General features: G+C 43.5%; 1 protein-coding gene and 1 long non-coding RNA gene across 2 annotated transcripts in view; both read right to left on the bottom strand.

The window, feature by feature from the left end:
• The window catches only part of spega (striated muscle enriched protein kinase a), a 44,028-nt gene that overhangs the window by 11,133 nt on the left and 11,834 nt on the right, over positions 1-21,061 (bottom strand). The window contains exons 3-25 of the mRNA XM_065951790.1: positions 15,715-15,813; positions 12,841-12,991; positions 10,815-11,669; positions 10,176-10,630; positions 9,903-10,049; positions 9,254-9,436; positions 6,862-7,022; positions 6,360-6,448; positions 6,006-6,187; positions 5,735-5,918; positions 5,545-5,618; positions 5,072-5,230; positions 4,789-4,978; positions 4,356-4,585; positions 4,150-4,269; positions 3,952-4,056; positions 3,556-3,762; positions 3,350-3,473; positions 2,553-2,725; positions 2,099-2,211; positions 1,794-1,962; positions 1,324-1,423; positions 394-594 (exon numbers count right to left, since the gene is read on the bottom strand). Coding sequence (XP_065807862.1) covers positions 394-594; positions 1,324-1,423; positions 1,794-1,962; positions 2,099-2,211; positions 2,553-2,725; positions 3,350-3,473; positions 3,556-3,762; positions 3,952-4,056; positions 4,150-4,269; positions 4,356-4,585; positions 4,789-4,978; positions 5,072-5,230; positions 5,545-5,618; positions 5,735-5,918; positions 6,006-6,187; positions 6,360-6,448; positions 6,862-7,022; positions 9,254-9,436; positions 9,903-10,049; positions 10,176-10,630; positions 10,815-11,669; positions 12,841-12,991; positions 15,715-15,813 — 4,471 coding nt within the window. The remainder of the gene's footprint in view (positions 1-393; positions 595-1,323; positions 1,424-1,793; positions 1,963-2,098; positions 2,212-2,552; positions 2,726-3,349; positions 3,474-3,555; positions 3,763-3,951; positions 4,057-4,149; positions 4,270-4,355; positions 4,586-4,788; positions 4,979-5,071; positions 5,231-5,544; positions 5,619-5,734; positions 5,919-6,005; positions 6,188-6,359; positions 6,449-6,861; positions 7,023-9,253; positions 9,437-9,902; positions 10,050-10,175; positions 10,631-10,814; positions 11,670-12,840; positions 12,992-15,714; positions 15,814-21,061) is intronic.
• Positions 17,029-20,388, bottom strand: LOC136178143 (uncharacterized). Its single transcript, XR_010665504.1, has 3 exons — positions 20,355-20,388; positions 18,199-18,241; positions 17,029-17,328 (listed from the first exon to the last, which is right to left on the bottom strand). It is a non-coding gene; the product is annotated as an uncharacterized lncRNA (long non-coding RNA).

Raw genomic sequence — 21,061 nt, forward strand, 5'->3', positions numbered from 1 at the left:
GGTAGGTAGGTAGGTGGGTAGGTGCATGAGAAATGAATTATAAATGAGCAAAAACTCCCACACATCCCATCTCTGGCTAATTCCAGTCATCGGCGATGAGTCAGAGAGAAAAAGCGCTGCTGCACTCCATTCATGCCTCCAGGGCTTTGCAGAAGACATTAGGATTAATGCTGTGGATCTTTAGTGTCCTTGAGATGCATTTAAGAGCACTCGTGTTCCACAATGAAGCGCAGGACATTTGAAAGAGGGCTGAAGGAAGGGTAATGTCTGAATTAAAGATATGATCATATTTGGCTATAATGAGAATGTGTATAATCTTAGAAACAACAGGACCCAGAGAGAGTGCCAAACAGTCTATCTGTCACTGGAAGTGAAAGTGCAGTGAAAGGATACAACTCTGTGATGAGCACCACCACGTTCTTCTTCTCAAAGGCGTCATGGAAATAGAGAATCCTCTCGTTGTCCAGCTCAGACAGCAGCTCCATCTCTCTGAGGGCCACAGCTTTCCTTTTCCCTCGAGCGGAGATGAACTTGGCAGCAAACTCGGCCTTTCCCTTCTTCTGATTCACCCTCTTCACATAAGAAAAGACTCCCCTGCGTTCAAACAGGGAAAACATGTTGGGTTCAATATGTACAGAACAAGTAGTTGGTCTTCTGTTCTGACTTATATCAGCAGGACGAGTCACCATATAACTAATTCAAGCATGGAAGGTTGTTTTGTCCATTTTTAACAGAAGACAAATAAGATGAGGTCAGACGACAAGCTCACAGAGTTTTTGGAGCTTTCAACCTTCATGGCAGTAAGAAGCTCAGAACATCAGAGAGTGGAGGTGTAATCTTTGACATGTTGTAAGAGCCACAATCTCTCATTGATGGCTTTAAAACAACAGGTCAGTTATATTTTTGTGTGAGACGTGCATGCTGTCTAATTGAATGAAAATGAAAGAACCATGTTACAAGAAAACGAACTTTCTTTCTCTTTGGGAGTTTTTTTTGTGATGTCGTGGAGAAGAAATGAACCTTTGGACGTGTATTTGAGTGTCTTGTGTGACAGTTTCTACCGTCTGCTTGTTTTTTCGCTCTTAAATTCACATTCAATGTCTGTCTACAGCAAGTCAGACCAAAACAATCATCTGCGATGTGATGTATTTCCTCCTCTCAGTCTGGTGACTCATCTCTCGTCTGCTGTCGTTCAGCAGGTGCAGCCTCACAGCCCGACCCTCAAACAGCCTTTAACGTCCATGTAATGACTGTGTGACTGGATGCAAACAGCATGAGTGTGTGGTAGGTCACACACACACACACACACACACACACACTCACCTCCCTATCTCTTTATGGACATCATAATAATCCGTCAAGCGCCTCATCTTCCTCAGGATGGTTCCCTCGTCCTCCATTGGCTCGGCTGCTTCTTGTCGCTCTGCGGGGACCAACAGAGGCCTTTTATAAGTGTGTGTGTGTGTGTGTGTGTGTGTGTGTTTGGCTGTAAGTGTGTGCCAGCATAGAGACAGATGGTTTCATATTGTAGTCTCAAAACGCTGTGTGGTAACGCCCATATGGTGTAGATTTAGAGGTGCAATTTTCAACAACGGCTAGCTTATATTGAGTGTAGTACATCGGCGAACGGACATCATCTCAAATAAATACCAACAGAGAATGGAGGAAAGCCTGTTGGAGCTCCATTTTCTTTTCTTTTTTTTAATATATGAACAACTTATTGATCATTTATATCAAACCAAACCATGAGAACTTGCATGGTTCTTGCCTCTGCAGACAGTACTGTTGCAGACCTTTATGAACTGTGAGCTCAGCCTTGCAGGAGTTGGAGCCGGCCAGGTTCTTCGAGGTGCAGGTGTACACACCGGAGTGTTCAGGGCGGGCGTTCAGGACGACGAGGGAATACTCGGGGTCGTCGTACACAAACGTGAAGTGGCTGCTCTCAGTGAGAATCATGTCATCCTGCAAAAGAGCAAGAAACCATCCGTATGTTTCCAAGGCGACACCGGTCATGTTGTTTTATCATTGATGACTTAAGACAAAATAACTGACTTCATTTTCTGCGATTAATAAAAACATCCCTTATCATGACTCGTACCTTGTACCACAGAATATCAGGGTCTGGTTTCCCTTCAACCTCAACAGCGAGGCGGGTCGTCTCCCCAACGCTCACGTCCACATCCTCCATGATGGATTCAAACTTTGGAGGCACTGCAGAAGAATCAGAAATGATGACAAAACAATACATTAGAGTTGATAACATTTCTGGATAGTGGAGCTGGAAGTCTTTGCTTAAGGTCTTGCAGGACAGTTTCCACCATACTATGTGCTGTATGAAGCTATACATTATTTTGTCTTCTTTCTTATAAGATTACTCTGCCCTTTTTAAACTCATGTATGAATAAACGGGGCAGGAGTCCGAAAGTAAGGAACATTGGCCTCCCCTCCCCTGTTGGCCTCTGCTGCTGTCAGAAGTAAGCAGTAGTAAGTTCTTTGGATTCGAGCAGAGGCTCTAAATTTAGCGTGTGCTGCCCCGCCTGAACTGCACCGACCTGACATGGCCAGCTGCAGCGTGCAGAGGTCGCTGCCAAACTGGTTGCTGGCGGTGACCACCAGCTGACCGATGTCGGTGATCTTGACTCGCTGAAGCTTGAGGGTGTGCTGGTCGTCGTCCGGCATGCTCATCTCGCACACTCCCGGTTTGTTGACCAACACCACCCCTCTCCTGGGAACAGCAGAGAGAATATGACACAGTCAGAGCTGTACATGAGAAACCAAGGCCTAAAAGGAGACTAAAAAGAAAGACTGATATTGATTTCTTTTCTCAGGAACAGTGCATATTCTAAACACGACTTACTGTATTCCTTAAATAGACAGAAGGGAATTTTGTAAGGGTTACTTGAGAGTATAAATGGAACAAATTTAGGGTATAGATTTGACAATGGAGACATGCAGTTTTCTAAGAGGGAACAATACAATTGATACAAGGATACCAGAAATTAAACCACCAGGTAACAAACACCTTCTTGATTCCTTAGAGAATCAGTGTGTTGGCATAATCTATTTCGATGTATAAAACACTCTCTGAAGTACATAGAAATGAGATGAAAACCAGCAGTGCTCCGGCTCCTGAGAGGTGAGCTCTGCAGCCCATTGTTTGAAATGAGCTTCCTGCACTTCAGACGCTGTCACAGCATTTAAACAAAGATCTAAAACTCGTGCGTTCAGCTGCAGCCTCTGCAAAACCTCAGATGACGGTAAATTACCGCTTGTGTTATTTTGCACCAATAAAAAAACAGCTCTACAGTCTACAGAGCCGTCACTTGTGATAATAGATGCAGAGACTAACCTTTTCCAGACGACGACTGCATGCACGTGGTTCAGCGTGATGGTGATGCACACGGGTTGGTTCTCGACCACATAAACAACGTCAGGTTTGTCCGTAATGATCGGGGCTTTTCTCAGATAAGGTCCTGCAAGATTAAAAGACACCAAAATCAAAGAGAGCTCCTATTTTACTTCAAACATTCATTTGTAACAGTTTGAATGGTTAACCTCTGTCCAGCAGCTGGACCAGGTCAGTCGAGGGTGAGGGTTTGCTCGTTGTCTTTCCGGTAGAGGTCAGAACTCTGAAGGCGTAGCGGACTCCCTTGGACAGCGAGGTGACGGTGAAGTTGGTCTCTCTAAGGTTTGATGCCACCACAGACCACTGGATCGACCCCAGAGGCTGCTGCTGGACCACATAGAGTAAGGAGGCAGCATCTGCAAACACATAAAATGGTCCTTTACTAAATTCAGCCGACAATACAATACAGTGAGGTTCTTAAGATGCGGGAAAAAACGGATTCTCTTTAGTTTTTTTTTTAAATGTGTTACCATTAATTATGATTCCCTGCAAGGGCTGTAAGCCAACAAATGAAAACTGGTACCATAAACGTCTCATTTATTTACCACATGAAGTGTCCAGCCTCTTTGGTCTCTTCCAGCTGAGGCTTATAGTTTTCCCTGTGATAGCCTCGATCACTGGAGGACCATCAGGAGGGTCAGGAACGATGTCTATTTTCAAATGAGAACACAATGAAAACATATCCAATGACATATTCTGCATGATCTCAACTCTAGCATTCAAAATGAATCCTCCGTCTCTACCTGAGACGTATAGATGTGCGTAGCAGGCGGCTTTGCCCACTTTATTGGCGATGACGGCCTTGTAGACGCCCCCGTGAGAGTGACAAGCGCTCCGAATAACCAAACTGTGGACATCCCTGTCTAAAGAAGAGACACACACGTTTTCATTTTCTCATCTCCACCAGAACAATTCCTCAACTTTGACTGTGGTCGCTTCCCGTTCTTACGCTGGGTCATTTTGCGTTCTTCGCTGCTCTCGATTCGCTTCCCGTTGTGGTACCAGCCGATGGTCGGGTAGGGAAGCCCAGACACTTTGCATTTCAGCATGACCTCTTTGCTTTCGATCACCTCAGCGTCAGCCAGAGGTTTGACAAAGTCGGGCATTGTCCTCCTCTCCACCTCGCTCTCAAGCACCTCGGGCTCCTCGGGGATGGAAGGCATCTTCTCCAGCTTTGACCTAGAAGAAAGAAAGGAGATTAGAAACTGAGAGGTCACCAGGTTTACTTTTTGTTTTAATGTGCTTTCGCCTCTTTAAATGTATTTTCTTTCTCCAGAAGCATTTTGCCTCGCCCTTGAAAACATAAATCATCTGTTTGCCCTTTTAAAGCTTTTAAAAAGACACTAACGCAAATACATCATCGTATAGATTATTTTCCTTACAAGTGAGAGGCGATGGCAGCTCGAGGTTCTTGCATGTAGAGCTCAGCGGTGCATTCAGACTTTCCATGAATGTTCTGTGCGACGGCTGTGTAGAAGCCTTCCGTGTCGCCGCTCACGTGGGTGATGACAAGCGAGTGGCGGCCCCCCTCCTGAAGGATGCAAACGTCATCGCTCTCCTCCACTCTCGTCTCTGAAAGAACGTTTAACGCACCGTCAAAACAAGGCGTCTCATTTCTGCATCTCGACAGCCTATACGTTCGAAAGAAACGCCGGAAAAGCTTACCGAAGTGCATCCATGTGACTCGCGGAGCCGGTGATCCGCTCACCTTGCAGTCAAACCGGGCGACGCGACCTTCAATGACCTCCAGGATGTCCAGTTTACGGGTGAACAGAGGCTCCTTGGACGGGGACACTCTCAGGTTTGCGCTTGACGTTAATTCCTCTGTAAATGCAAAGAGACGTCCCATCCAAATAAGTTTTTGATCAACACAAATCTAGCATTTATTCACATCTTTCTTTTTAACTCAATATATAATGTACTCAATCTAGTGGCGATATGTTTAGATAGGTTTCAGATTAATTATAAACCAAATAATCCTTGAATTCTGCAGACAAATTATTTTTTTCAAGCTTGTAAAAAAAACAACAAACAGAAAGAACCTCCAATCAATGAAGAGACAATCAGACAACATGCTTACATAAATGTATTTTTCAACATTTCTTTGAAGATTGAAGCGAACAGTGTTTGGAGCTCACCTTTGGCAGTGCTCAGCTTGCAGGTGTACGTTCCACTATCATCCTCGTGCACTGAGTTTAGCAGTAGACGGCACCTGTAGGAATGTAACAGTATGACAAGTGAGTCAAACAATGAAGCAAACCAACATTTCTGCATGCAACAAAAATCTTTCAACACATAGTTGTCACCAAAGGGCATTAAGAAACCAACCTCTTGCCGTCAAAATGCATCTTGCAGTTGAGCAGCGCCGGCTGGATCAGCTTCCCGTTGGACAGCCAGTCCACGTCAACATCTGGAGGACCGCTCATGTAACATTCAAACATGGCCGACTCTCCAGCTCTCACCGCCATGTCTTCTACCTCCCGGATGATTTGCAGAGCTGTTTGTGCTCCAGCTATGATCAAATACAGAAAAAAAAAAACAGACGTAAAATACTGCAATGAGATATTTGTTCAAGACAGTTGAATTATCTTATAGTAACCTTTGACGTCCACTCTGCACTCGGCCTGCTTGGATCCGTACTCGTTGATGATCTTGCAGACGTAGAGTCCTGCGTCTGACCTCTGAGCAGAGCTGATTCTCATTTCACTGCTGCTGCTGCTGTCGCCCGGCTCCCGCACGGCAAAGCGCCCCGCTGTCTTCACCGCGACTCTGTCCTTCAGCCTGGGTCAGAGCAAAGTGGTTGTCACAGATGTTTCAGTCACAGGTGTTTAATAAAGCGCTGTGTGCGTCTGTGTGTCTGACAGGGGAAGCAGTGGGCGACCTTTGTGAGATAATAGCTTCAGGCGTCTACAAAATTATGCATGTAATCAAGCTCTCAGGGAAGGTGTCTGACCAGTAAACCATGGGTTTGGGCTGCCCTCTGATCCTCGCTGAGATGACAACATCTTGACCTTCAGTTACACTCTGATCACACGGTGCCACCTGTTCAACAAAGACAACTTTATAAATGATGCACTAGGACCTGAAGGGATGAAGAGAAAGAAGATCAAATTATCAACTCATTGTTTCAACATCTTTCATTGGCAGCTTTTTTCATCATCTACTAATTTTGATTCGATCAAAATGTGCCAAACCCCCCCGAACCTACCAGCTTCTGAAATGTGATTGGTTTACGTTATTTTCCATTTAAATGAAAACACAAAATGCAACCCTAGGCTCTGGGAAATTGCTGTTTATTTTCTAAGCATTTTCTGACAGATAAATGAAGAGGATTTATATAAAAAGTAGATTTTAAACACCTAAATAAACAACTGTTATCTGCAGCCGTACATTCAAACATGTATTACCACAAAATAACAGACAAAATAAATGTGCCACTTCTGAGACTCCCCTACCTGAAAGGACGGAGGTTCTGTGAAGTGGACCCTTTTAATGGGAGCGGGTGGCTCCCCGAGCTCCATGGCCTCCTCCTCCTGAGGGCTCAGATACTCCTCGTCTGACTGGATGGGACTTCTGACTGCTGAGGCCAGTTTCCCACATTGCACGTGGGTCGGCTCTGGAAGAAAAAAAAAAAAGGAGAAAAATACCGCACATAAGTGTGAAAGTAAATCTAATTCACTTAACTGAAGTTCATGACAGAGTCGGCTCTGATTTACACACTTTTTTAATCAGAGTAATTACGTGTAAATCTCTGAGATATGGTCAACACGCCACCAGTGAGGAGGCTCGGCAAAGCTTGAGGAGTTTACAATCCGTCAGAGCGACCATGTTTACAGGCTTTGCTCTTTTCTTCTGGAGATTACTTTCTTTGCCAAGATGAGTTCGATATGAGTGGGCCACTTGCTCCCACACACAGACACACACTGACACACACACACACACACACACACACACACACACTCTCTCTCAGAGTAGGGAGTGGGGACCTCTCTGAAGTCACAGATAATGAATTAATCCCTTAATCCCTGACCCAATCACTTGCTTATTCCCGTGGAGTTCCAGAGCAGACGCTGCGTCTCGACTCCTGGCAGTAAAGTCAGAATGAATTCACCTCTGGATGGAGAAATATAAAACGCCGACACACCACACTACCTCTCTTTCGGCTCCTCTTTCTCTCTTTTTGCCTTTTTTCTTTCTCTCTTTCTCGGTTTCGACCTCAAACTCTGCTATGAGGAGATAACACTGTGACAACTGAAAATGAATTATATCCATCAGAGGAACTGAATAAAGACTTGTCATCCTTTGGAGAGAGACCAGCAGCAGGGTGTAGAGATAAGAGTGCTTCTCTTAAACTAACTGAGCGGTCTAAAACAGGAGGAGAAAGATTATTTCCTGAAATCTGCAGGTGGAAAAACGCTCAAAGAGATGAAAATAACCTCAATAAACATGCAAGAACTGACTCATAGATTGAAACATTTCGATTTTAAAGATATCCTCCTCACACACAAACTATTTATGCAGGATTATTAAGCGTATAAGCACAAAGGTATTCTGTTGAAATGTCACTGCACTGGCATTAAAATGGAAAAATAACTTACCTAGAGTCACATCTCTGAGCTGCGTCTGTGCTCCAGGGGATAACTCCCCGGAGTATTTACGCAAACCTGCCAACTCTTACACAACTGCTGCACAGTCTGAGCCAGCTAACCTTCCCTTTCAGCCCCATCCTCTGCTCCCCGTCACTGTCATGCTCATATTCTCATACATTTTCAAACAATAGAGAATGTGCCTATGAAACAATTTTTTTTTATGTATTTCTCGTACAATGTTGAGGGATTGGTTTTAAAAGCGGCCTCCACAGAGGATCATTTTATTGTCAAATGTATAAAAAAAAAACGACAAAACAACAATGCTAATCTTCTTCACCATATTGAGTTTCGCCTTCCTTTGTAGCTATTCAATCACTCTCGCCCTCACTTTGTGGCTCACAGTGCCAAAAATCTCCACGGTTGCCAGCTCAACCGGCTACAGTGACTCACACAATCTCCCACCACATTTTGACAACTCCAAACTCTGCAGTGTGAAAAACTACAGAGATGAAGAACTCTATGATTGGGGCAGTAATCTCACACGGGGTGGGGGGTGGGGGGGGGGGGACATAAAGCAGACTGCAATTACCCGAGAGAACAAGAGGGCGGCTAAAAATACTCCTGCAAGTTAGACTCCACTGGCCTAATATGGCAACACAGGCCCTGAGCCGCTGCTGAGCCTGTGGCCGAGTGTACGCTCACATTTGTTGACAAAACTGAAGAAGTGCAGGATGCGTTAACGTGAGCTGAATCAACACTCAAGCTTTCACACACACACACACTCACACATGCTGTACAGTGTGAACACACGTCCACCTCAGACACATTCTCATCAGGAATCTTTTCCAAAAAGAAAATGTATTCTGTTTACTCCTGATTCTGAATGCCATGGCTGCCTTTAAGACTCGGGGGAACCTTTATGTGACGGGGCAGCTCTGCGTTCTCCCAATCGGCACCGAGGGGGAGCTCAGTGCCTTTAAGAATTAATGGGTTGCCATGGTTACTATCGCTGCGAGGAGCCACAGTCGGGATGCTGAGCTCCAGCAGGCCTTTGTAGTCGTTAAGAGAGAATGTCAGGCGGAGGAGGGCTGGCAGTGGATTAAAGCATGCGAGTCAACATGTTCGAGGACGGCGTCATTTTTCATGTCTTCATTTATATTTATGTTACATGCTCCGAAATGTGCCACTGTAACGACAAATCAAACAGCAGATCCCTTCACGTGTCAGATTATCTTTTCCATCTCTGGCCTCGTCTCACCTGACTGGATGTAGATGGTGGCGCCGCAGGACGCTCTGCCCGCTGGGTTGACAGCTGAGACGCAGTACGACCCGGCGTTGTTCGGCCTCATGTGTTTTATCAGCAGACTGTGCCGCTCACCCTCAGACTTCACCGCATGGAAGGCATCGCTCCGTATCTCCACGCTGTTCTTCCTCCATGTCACTGAGGAGGCAGAGAATAAACATGTTCACACAAACAATGAAATGAATAACACCTCCCACTGAAACACTGATATAGCACAATCCACCTGACGAAGATGTGTACTGAGTAAAGCTGAACAACAGCCGGAGGAGATACAGATTTTTAACTGGATTTTATTTCCTCTCATAAAAAATGTTGTGTTTTCTTCGGTAAAAGGACACTTGGATGTTTTCTTTGTTCAGTAAACAATAAGAGAGCAAAAGAGCAAGAGCAAGCAAACACAACAAAGATTAAATAAGCAAAGGTTTGTGGGTTTATTAGTGTGGTCTAAGTTCTTAAAATCTATTTCTCATTCAAAAGAAAAATAAGTTTAAGGACATACATCAACTTAATAAAATCCACAAAATGCTTCCAAAATATATTTATTTAAAATATTAAGACATAAACAGACACACAAAACTATATATAGGAAAGTTCTCAGTTATACCTGTAGGGGGCGGGCTCCCTGTGATGATGCACCTCAGCGTGACCTCTGCACCGCTGATTGCCTTGGTGTCCTGAAGAGGCCTCTCAAACCTTGGGGCCTCAGTGGGCTCTTCATCAGCAGACAGGTAGGAGTCATCAGATGATCCTCCTGTAGTAATTAAGGGGAACTAAATCGTTTAGCAGTTAAGAGTTGGATCCAATGTTAATCTTTTCATGCAACTGGTTCTTTTGGCCTAAATTCGGTTCTTAACAGTCATCATGAAGTCTTTCCTACCTTCCTCTGGACTCCTTGGTTGAACCGATCGTCCTTTCTTGTTCTTGTGGACTCTCCCCTCCTTCCTCCTGGTCCTTCTTCCCTCGCTGCTCCTTTCTGGGACACACTCTGTTTCCATGGGCTCATCCTCCACCAGGATCGTGGGGATGTTCATTTTCAAGGCCGGAGACGTCCGCCCCACCTCCGCCTTCCTCCTTTTCATGAGCGGGCTGATGGAAGGAGTGGGCGAAGGGGTGAGTCGAGGTGGCTTAGGTGGATACTGGGACACTGGTTGCCTCACAGTTAACGGAGACGCTCTCTTCCCACTCGGGCTTGGCGACCTGTGGTCTGATTTGTCGTCCAACTTGGTTTCCCGCTTTGGTCCAGTCCCCAGATCTCTTATGGGGGATGAGGATTTATGAGACGTTGCAACAAGTGCATCTTTGTCAGCTGCCGGAGATCTTTGTAGAGTTTCCCTGTGTGCCAAGACAAAAAAAAACTGTTATGTAACACTGACAAGTGTTGTATGAATATTCAAGTAGTGTAGAATAACTTTAATTTTGAGTCAAGATTTGTTGACAAGAAACTAAATCACGAGACAACATTCACAAATGATTTGAGAAACAGAGAAAAAATCTGTAGTTTAGATAATCGCCAAACCTGGTGATGCTTGTCCTTTTAGCTGTTGGCAATGGTTTCCCTGGTAACTGGTGGTTATCTGGTGCAGTCTCCATGGTAACAGAGATTTTCCCTGTGCTTCCTTGTGATGAGATATTCACTGGTAGATTTGGCTGTGTCATCTTGTCCTTTTCAGGCTGGATGGTTTGATTTCCTAGATCTTTGCCTTTGGCCTGTTGGGAATTCTGTAGTGCCTCGTCTTTGGTGTCCCCCAGGGCACGCTCCCGGGCCTCCAGCTTATGCACAACTTGCGGAGGAATAGGCTCCAGCTTCCCTGTGGTCAGCCTCTCTTTCTGAGACAGCTGCTCAGTGGAATACGCCTTCTTCAAGCTTGGTTTCCCCACCAGTTTCTTGATCCTCTGCAGCTCCTCTGCGAACTTGCTCTGGTAGCTCTGGACCCTCTGGGAGTAGCTAGTCTTGTCCTCTAAAGACGAGGCCCGTTGCTTGAATGCCGCTCGCTTCTGGGCGACCCCCTGCAGGAGTCGACCCTCCTCTTTGCTGAGGCCTCCAGCTTTCTTTCCGCTGTCCTCTGAGTCAAAAGAACTTGCTCTTCCAAGGCCCGATCCTGATACTCCCCCTGGCAGATCTACGCTAGCCCTTCGCTCCTCAAAAGCAAGGACTTTGTCGAAGATTTTGGGTGCTGCTCGAGCCATTTTTGGTGTCATGACAACACTGTTCACACTTGATGCTTGGTCTGTTTTAGAAGATTGAGGATCAGAAGGTTTTGCTTTGTGCAGGTCTTGGTTTGGGGTACTGCTGCTGTTTTTGTGTGTGCTGGGAGTTGGCTGGTCAGAAGACAGAGAAGCATGATGGGAGGATTTTGTAGAAGTTTGTTTCCTAGAGGGGTGAGGATTGGGAGGTGTGAAGTTAGAGCTGTAGTGCAGTTGCTGTAGGCATTGGAGGAGTTCTAAAGAAGCAGATCAAGCTCCATTTGTGTCATTTTATCTTGTATTTCCAGTGAGATCTTTTTGATTTGTCTGTGCTCTTTGTTTCTCGTTTTCAGAGATCAGACAGTGTAAAACGTTAAGAGTAAAAAAAGGAATAGAAGTAAAATAATGTTTCCCACATTAAAGATTCTCAAAAGAACTCAATCTAACTGTGGTGAAGTGGAAGACACTCTAAAAAAATTAAGAATTGGAAATTATTGGCCTGTGCAGCAACAAAAAAAGCAGATTTACAACAGGAGATCTTACAAAACCTCAGAAGAAATACCCCTGCTCTAACTGCAAATACAAAAACATCATGCCTAAAAACAACCTGTGAATCACATGTTCAAAAAATGTGTGTGAGCATTCATGCTAACATTAGCATTGGATCCAAGCCTGCAACCCATGCATGCCACAGCAAACTTATAAAGATAAGGTGTTAATCCAAAAGTGCACGGCTGCTCAACAAAACATGCGGTGGCTAAAAAGAGTTATCACAGTTTTCAGAAGTGCTGAATAATATATATATATATGTATATATATAAGCTGATTGTACCATCATGTTCTCTCTAATGGCTGTAAGAAACATAACGATAATATTTTGTAAGACTTGTCATCAGTGTTAGATTGAAACCAACCACGCTCACAGCAAAAAAACAAAACACAGAGTCAAAGGAAAGTGCGACTTCAAAATAACATTTTGGAACTAATAAAACAAAAGTTAAGAAAAATGAACACGTTTGGCAACTTATAACAAAAGGAGTCAAATTTTTGCAAGTTGGGTCTATGTATGATAAAATGTCTTGTCTTATGTATCAGTATTCTTTGCAATTTGAGTTTGTGGCCATGTCTTTTTAGTGGAATCCTTCAAATAAGAAGCCATGTGCTATAATGGCATGGAAAATGTTCTCCCTCTGTAGAGGCTGAACATGCTCCCATAGTAGTCGCTGCCTACAGAAACACTTTCCTCTGAGCCCTGAACAGGCCGGGCCAGGTTAGCGTGAGATGCTCGGATCAGTGGTTCCACTCCAAGGTGACGCACAGGGGCCCCCCCCTCAGCGGGAGCCCCACCGAGGGCTTGCCTGGATGGGTTTGTGGGGTCGAAGTGGGACCCTGGAGGACGGGAACCCAGAGTGCGGAGCTCCCGCTCCACCACAGGATCATAGCCTCCGGGGAGGGTGGCTCTGCGATCAGGAGCATCGGGGTTGTAGTCCATCATCCCTCCTCCCTCACCTGGACAAAGAAAAGAGACATTAGAGAGATGTTAGGCAGACTTTGGTAGACACACACTTTTAGTTCTAGTGAGTATTTACAGCAGGACACTGTAGGTGGGATTGACTCTGAATGGACTATAGTTTCTGTGTGTTTATGGTAATATAGGAGCAAGTCATGTAGACTGCTTACATTAATGGAGTTCATTGGCAAAGATTAAGTAGAATTATGAGGCTTTAGATACTCAGACAGCCCTGATCCCCAGAATTCATGCTTTCATTGTGTCATGGGATGATTTTTGTTATGATTTAGCGCCTTATAAATCAAACATTTTTGAGGACTTGACTTTGTAGAATGTCACATAACGTCTTTAAGAGAGAGGGATGGGTCAGGAGAGACGAACTTGGTGTACTTTAATTTGAATGATCAAAGAGGTTCTTTTTGATTTATTATAAAGAGATGGATCATGATGTAATGAAATTTACTTTGGAATCCATTTTTGTTCGAACACAAACTTTAATCAACTGAATATCAAGTGATAGATATTTTAAAGCATAACATGCGTAAAAGAAGCAGGTTTACTCAAGGCTTTTATTCAAAACCTGTCTTTTTTCAAGGATCACTCCATGAACTAGAAAAAGAGCAGGAACCCTGAGCTGGTAGAAAATGGAACAACATCAAGCATAAAAAAAAAAACGGCCCGTTGGATAAAGAGTCTATTGATTCCTTCAAGACAGGAAATGAAAGAGAAAGGGGAATGGCTACGTTGTGGAGCGTGCACCACTTAAAGAGATCCTTCCCCCCCCGTCGCAAATCAGGTAATGATTGACATTTTAGTGATGACCAACGGAGACAGGAATGCTTTAGGCAGCGAAAAGAAAGAGCAGTCAGCATCTTCCCGTTAACGACAGAAACCTTGAAGCGGGGATGGTGTCAGGGATATTAAACGACAGGCTCCTGCTGCAATCGTGGATGATCCTGACTCGGCCGCACAACCAGAAAACAAACCATATCAGCCTTGTACTAGTGAGCTTTAAAGGTCTGTTTTTATTTCCATACGAGGTGGTTTTGCAGCATTTCTACCTGAAGGCAGATCAGGCCTTCACTGCTGTTTTGAACCAAATAAAGAAAATGAATCTTGTCTTGTTTTTCGACTGGATGCACACGAGGTCCATGTGGAGTGACACAAAAACCAAATCTCCTGCAGAAATGCCTCAATTTAGGAAGACAAATGATCTTGTTTGTGGTTCAACAAGGCAGCGTAGTGTTTGTATTCAGCAGAGGCATCCAGAATCTGCTCTTTGAAAGGAACAAATGATGTATCACCTCATCCCTCCCTTATTTAATATTCGCTCTCGATTCCTTTGTTGCTCGTCTCCAGAGGGATGTGATGAGGGCACGCCAACACGGAAAGTGTAGAAAGAGCAAACACCACGTATGAGCGAGGGAAGAATATAAAACATCTTCTTGGTGCCGGAGGAGAAGGGTGTCAATATTTCTGGTCTATATTCAGACATCCTGTAGCCTGGTTAAGAACGGGTGTGAGGGCATGCGGGAGCTGTGACGACAACAACACTTTAACAAATGAGTAAATACTCACTCAGGAATCCTTTTATATTTGCAGTGCTGACAGGAAAGAGCTTATTACGGTTATTATTGTCTGATGCCTCGTCCTACATTTGAGACAACTTGGAGTTTGGAGATCATGAGTGAGTGAATCCAAAATTGCTCCCTCTTTGTGAAAAAAATACCATGCAGTCTTTTGACTTCATCAAACCTGCCTTTAGTCCAGTAAAAAATACCATCAATACACCAAGAGAGCCTCAATGGGGTAAGCAATTCAGCTGTTTATCAAGCAAAAGTACCCAACTTACACTTGTAAGTAAGAGTGTAAAAGTCTCTGCTTCCGTCTTCCTTATATGATTAATTATAAATATTGAAGTTTTGGAAAACAAGTTGTCAAAGATATGTCAAAAATGGACATATCTGAATGATTTTCCGATCATTTAATTGAACTTGAATTAACTGTGAAATCTCAAAATGACACAATCCACTCTGCAGAAAATAAATCATTTAACGAAGATGGTAAACTGAGTAAAAGACGCGAATCAGTTGCATTTCTCTGAAGTCAGTGGAATCAGCTGATCGTTCCAGCTCATCAACAACTCTCCACCGCCATCCCCTGAATCTAATGTAGCTCTTACTCAGCTAATCACCACCACTCTATTTAATCTGGCAAAGCTCAAGTACACAACGCAAGGTGGAATTATTATTAATTTTAGTTTCAAATATGGAGCAGAAACAGCCCCAGTTTTTGAGGCTGTACGTTCCCCTGTGGAGCTCCGCAGTGAGAATCAGACCTGAGACAGGTTCTCTTGCTGGAAACTAGGCCAGTGTGTCACTCTGTTGCATCACACCAGGATGGATTAATGCATCCTGCCATATCGGATTCTATCCAACGCACGACTTGGGCCAAGCTGGTAACAAGCGTCCATTAAATCTATCAATCGGCATTGAATCATAATATTGTACGAGTGTGTTTTTGGCAGAGACGATAGTGGTGCCGCAGTAAATCATACCAACTCTCGCCTCATAAAAAGATGCTGAATGTGCGCATGCTGCTTTTCTCTTTTTCTGTACAATCATTTGGGAGTGTTTGAAGCTATAAAAATATGCATTACATTTACAAAGACGAGCCAATCTTGGTCGTGCGTTAACTTAAGCAGGATTTAAGATTAAAATACCTGGGTGTCCTCTCCTTCCGGCTTTGTCCTGGTGCCTCCCGAGCCCTTCTTTGGTTTCCATCTGAGGTTCTGTGGTCTCATCCTCTGTGTTCTCAGAGTCTGAAACAAACAGGTATAAAAACACATGGGTGAGTTCAGATAGAGGAAGGAGAGGCGAGGGTTCAGGAAGGACAATTTGATGGCAAAAACAGCACCAGAGTCGGGGTGAAAATGACATTTCACATTTGCTTAGCGCCCCAGAGTGTGATGGGTCCTTGAAAGGAGCCATGGAGAGCCCCCAGAGTGAAATAAATGGGTTGAAGCTCAAGCGTGACATGAAGCCAGCTGTGGCTTGAAAAAAGACACAGCTTATGCATGAGAGGAGGGGGGGGGGGGGGATAAATGTTCTTTCCTTGAGTAAGGGTATGTTTGACTTTGGTAACAAGGCAGCAGGGTGAGCATGGTTTCTTTGTTTAGACTCACAGCAATGACCCTTTTTCGTTCAGTGGTATGTGGATTAAAACTCTATAAATATGTGAGCTGCTAAAATCATTACTCACACACTTCAAAAGCAAAGCATCTCTTCACCTCAGCTCACTTACAATCCAATTTAGTTTTACGGTAACGGAAAATAAAAACCCACTTGAACAAAAAGGCTAAATCAAAGTTGAATTACCACTGACCTATTCGACCTTCATAACGCTAAAAATAAAAGCTAATGCTGAGACTGCATGTGAAAAGCACGCCACAAGCTCTGATGCTAAGAAGTGCAAATAACTGCAGCTCCCCAAGTGTCCACTTAAAGCTTAAAACTAATTTGATATCAATAGCTTGTTTCTTGTATGGGGGTGATTTAAAAAAAGAATGCATCTCTTTTGATTTTATTAAGAGTTATTCATACATTCCTATAATTACGGGCGTAGGTGAGATAACTGACAGGCAGCTGCCTAGTAGCGGTTTGCCAGCAGACTAAAGGCCCGCCTCAACTCAGCTTCTTTGTCTGTTACTAGATTGATCGAAAGTTAGGCATTTAAAATATCACTAAGCTATCGTCAGGCTTCATAGCGCCTGGTCAGAAACCAAAGGATGATGTATTTAGATTAGAAAGTCTTTAAATCGACCCTGGTACTGTACAATGGTGGCATGCATGTTAAAAACTTGACCTGGTTGCTTTGAAAAGAAAGTTAAAAAAATATCAGAGTAAATGAAACATGTAGGGATATTTCTGGCAAACATTTTGGAAAATACCTGGTACACGGGTAATTACCGAAAATGACACCAAACTCAGAAGATGAAGAAAATACCAGCAAAAAACAACTCATAAGATGAAATTCATTTGATTCTGATCATAATTTAATGTGAAACATTTAAAAACAGAAAGAAAACATAAATACATGGGGTACTGGTTGCAGTGCAGACGAATGAAATATAACAGATTGAGAGGATGATGATCTGAAAGGAAAAGGGAACAGAGGCTGAAACAGAAACTACAGATGGAAATAAACACCTTTGAGAGCACGATCACATTACATCGGCAGGATGAACAGATGAAGTCAGGGAGGGGAACATAAAGAAAAAAGATGAATCAAGACAGGCAGGTTTTACCATAGCTTTGCTTTCGGCAGGAGCGGAAAACTTCGCTTCCATAGTGGCAGCAAGAGAGGGCAGACGGGAGAGCACCGTTACTATGGAAACCAGCATCCCTCTCACCCACACGACCAATCCTCTTCGTACCCATTAAGAGTCTAAAAATCGTCAGCCAGGCTGCTGGGTGGCTGACGGATATGTTTACTGGTTAGAGAGAGCTCGAGGAGGAGGAGGAAGAGGAGGAGGAGGAGGAGGAGGAGGAGGAGGAGGACTAAGACAACCACAAAACAGGTTGTGCCTCATTGCGCCTCACATCAAGTCAGATCCTGATTAGATAATGCCAGAAGATCTGCCTAATGATAAGAAAGCCAATGAACAATCACCATTAACTCATTGCATGTGATTTTTCCTGGGTGTGGGGATGTAGATCCACCCGTCTGAATCGAATTTAGATCAATGTTGTGCGCTCTATGCAGAGAAATTAACTCGGTAGTGTTAATATAAAGGGGGTATATTTCAGTGGATAGCTTCAAATTGAGTTGACGTGATTTGTTTTGGCACATAGATTGCACAAATATTGCCAAATATTACACCATAAGTCATCCAGGGCCAGACATTATTCACTCTTGATTTTATGCAACAGCCTGATTATAAAATATTGCTCTGTGGGGGTGGATGTACAACAATAAAAACCCACTCTTCTTGTAAGCAGCAAGCAGTAAAAAAACATGTAGAAAGCGATACTTTCATAAATACAAGAGTTATTAAAAGGGATACATCAAACAGACGCACATGCTGTACACAGAAGACAAAATAAACACAGAGCTTACAGTACAGCTAAGCTACATTGGATCGTAACAGAAATAGAACAAATAGAAGAGAGGAGAACGAGGGGGGGAGCTCATACTGACAACACACCATGGGTTAATCTGCCAAATGTCCGTGTGGAGTGCCCAGTTCTCTGAAAACGAGAGAGAGTAAAGTGCATTATTTAACAGCGAAGACAGCCAGAGATTTTGTTTTCATACAAAACACAAGAGGGCAAACTGCAAATGTACTGTCACGTCTTTAACTGTCACAGAGAGTGAGAACGGTGGCTTGAGATTTGTGCTGGAATTTGTGGACGTTTGGTTTAGATATTCCCTTTTTGGAAGAATAAATCCTGAAGGTTGCATAAAAAGCTAACTCCAGTGGCAAGACACATTCAACACATTAGGACATCCAGGGATAAATCTTTTAAGTATCCTTCCCAGAAATTATAATATTAAATATGACATCATAATCCCAACTCATAGATCCACTTCTTTTTAAGCTTCCTTCCTAGTCCTAACTGCTAACCTGCCTCTGCTTCCTCCATTGGCTCACAGATTTAACATAGAAAACTCCACTATAGCTGGTAAGTGGTCCTTTGAAGATTAAACCACTTTGCCATGAGATGTTTGAAAGCTTTTTAAGTCTCACCCAGGAGCTCTTACATAGCTTACATTTCCAAATGTTAATCGTGACACATTTAATGTTTATACATTCTTATGCAAAGGTTTGGCACAATGAGTCAGTTGGGAAATAAAGTCCTGCTGCAAATCAAAGCTTGCATTTGTGCAAATCTGTTCAAAAATCTGTTTGAAAAATGGGTCAAACCATGCTTTTCAATCCAAGGTGGTCTTTAAATGTCGACTAACCTAACTCAAGATATTTGGTTCATTTGAAGTAAGCTAGTTTTATGTCTAACACTGTGCTCAGAAAAATGTTTCCAGGCATTGGAGAAAAAAAAAAAAAAAAAAAAGCATGATGTGTTGGTTTCAGAGTTCAGATTCCACAGGGAGCCAGTAATCATAGGGCTGAATGTCAGGGCATATTTTCTCTTCAAAAGAAAGAAACTATCTGACAAAAAGGCTATGTTTGAGTTGGTGTCAGTGCTGATAAAGCAGTTGGTAAAACTGCTTTCTTGGACAGTCTGTCAATCAGCACCAGGGAGAGCTCCTCAGAATGACTCACAGCTTTGCAGCCGATGGAAAAAAATAAAAAATAAGCATAAAAAGTAGCCGAAGTGCGAAGTAAAATGACTCATTTCACACTCGTTTCCCCCCCCCCGCGTTCTGCTGCGCACTCCTCATTGGTTAATGTTTTTTTTTTTTTTTTTTTTTGGTCAGGCAGTTTGATTAACTGTTGCCTGGTGGTAACTGCTGTTTGTCAGTCTCCACTAGAAGCTTCCATCGCTGTCATGATCTCCATTGTTGTGGCCTCGAGGCAATCATATCAGCAGGAGCCAGCCACAAACGGCATCCTTTGAAATGGCTGCATTTGGCAGTAACTTCAAAAATATTCTATGCGTATAATCCAAATCCTTACAGTGTTATTCTGCTGCTTAAAGCAAAAAAAAAACAAAAAAAAAAAAACAAGACTGAAGGATTTCGGATTTGTGCAGAATTCAGAAAAGCTAAAAGCCACCATTAGAAATCAGCTTGATGCTGTTCTCTTCTCACTTCGTAGCCCTTGTGCCTGGCTGCCCTGATTCTCCTGTCTCCATGGAGTGTAGCCTACTGACACACTTTCCATCTGCTCCTCCATTTTTCCACAAAGAATTACTTCAGATTTGACGACTCAACACAACAGCACAGCAGAATTGTTTGCCTTTAATGGGTATAAAAGTGTATTATTGGGATTTTTTTGTGTCTCTTAGCAACCGTTTATTGCATTGTTTGTATAACTGAAAAAGGTGTTTTTTCCGCCTGGCAACTATAGTGTCCTGAGCTGACTTTCTTTGTCATATTGATTTATCCGCAATTTTGTAGACAAAATTCATCACTAACAAGCATCCCCTCTCCCATCTTCCCTCTTGCTACTTCACTATTTCCCAACAGAACTTAACGTTCAGGTTAATTTACTGCCTTCAAAATATCCCTAAATACTTATTTTACCACTGCAATCTGTTCAAATCCAACATATTTGCATCTTATTGTAAGATGAAGGGTGTGGCATCAAATTCAAAATCAAACCTATGAATAAAGAAAACATGCTTCAAACATCATCAATAAATGCATTTTTATTGCAAATCAGGAAAGTAGCAAACTCACCTGAAATCTCTTCTTGGACCAGATTTTCTTCATCTCCCTTTAAGAAGTGCTTCCTGTCAAGTGTGCAAGATTACCTGTGGCATAAACTCACAAAAACATCCCCACAAAAATGAGCTCAGGGTGTGGCTTCAACAAGAAGACAATTTCAGAAGGATCAAAATTCAGTACGGGATTCAGCTGCCTCTCTTTTTTTTTCTTTTTTGTGGGTGGGAGTGTTTACTCTCCGAGCTGGGAGCAAGACGAGGAGGAAGAGGGAGCACGAGAGGATGCAAATAAGCAGGAGCCAGGTGTCTTTGTGTCTGAGCGCGCATCCGCTGATGTGAACAGCGTCCCTCTCTGACGTCGACGCCGCCTTTAGAGGGGCAATTCTCATCTGGTTTTGTCTGACTCCCCCCCCCCCACTGCCACCTCTGTAGCCGTTCTGCCTCGATCGAGAGCGCACTCAGAGCACAAGCGGAGGTGGGGGTTGGAAGTCTGAGCAGAAGGGGCGTGTTGGTCTTGATTGCAGGGATGAGAGTGGAGAATAGGAGGAGGAGAGGAAGGAGAGAAAAGGAGAAAAATGAGTAAGACGACAACCGGCTTTAAAAGAGCATGTTGCCTTCTTCTCTTGAGATGCAGGAGTAAAAAAAACGAGAGCGACAAGGAGAAAGATTGAGGGGAAGAAATAAGAAGAGAGAGAAGAGGGGGAGAGAGAGAGAGAGAGAGAG

This window comes from Labrus bergylta, chromosome 24 (genome assembly GCF_963930695.1).
Source record: "Labrus bergylta chromosome 24, fLabBer1.1, whole genome shotgun sequence".
Classification (NCBI taxonomy): Eukaryota; Metazoa; Chordata; class Actinopteri; order Labriformes; family Labridae; genus Labrus; species Labrus bergylta.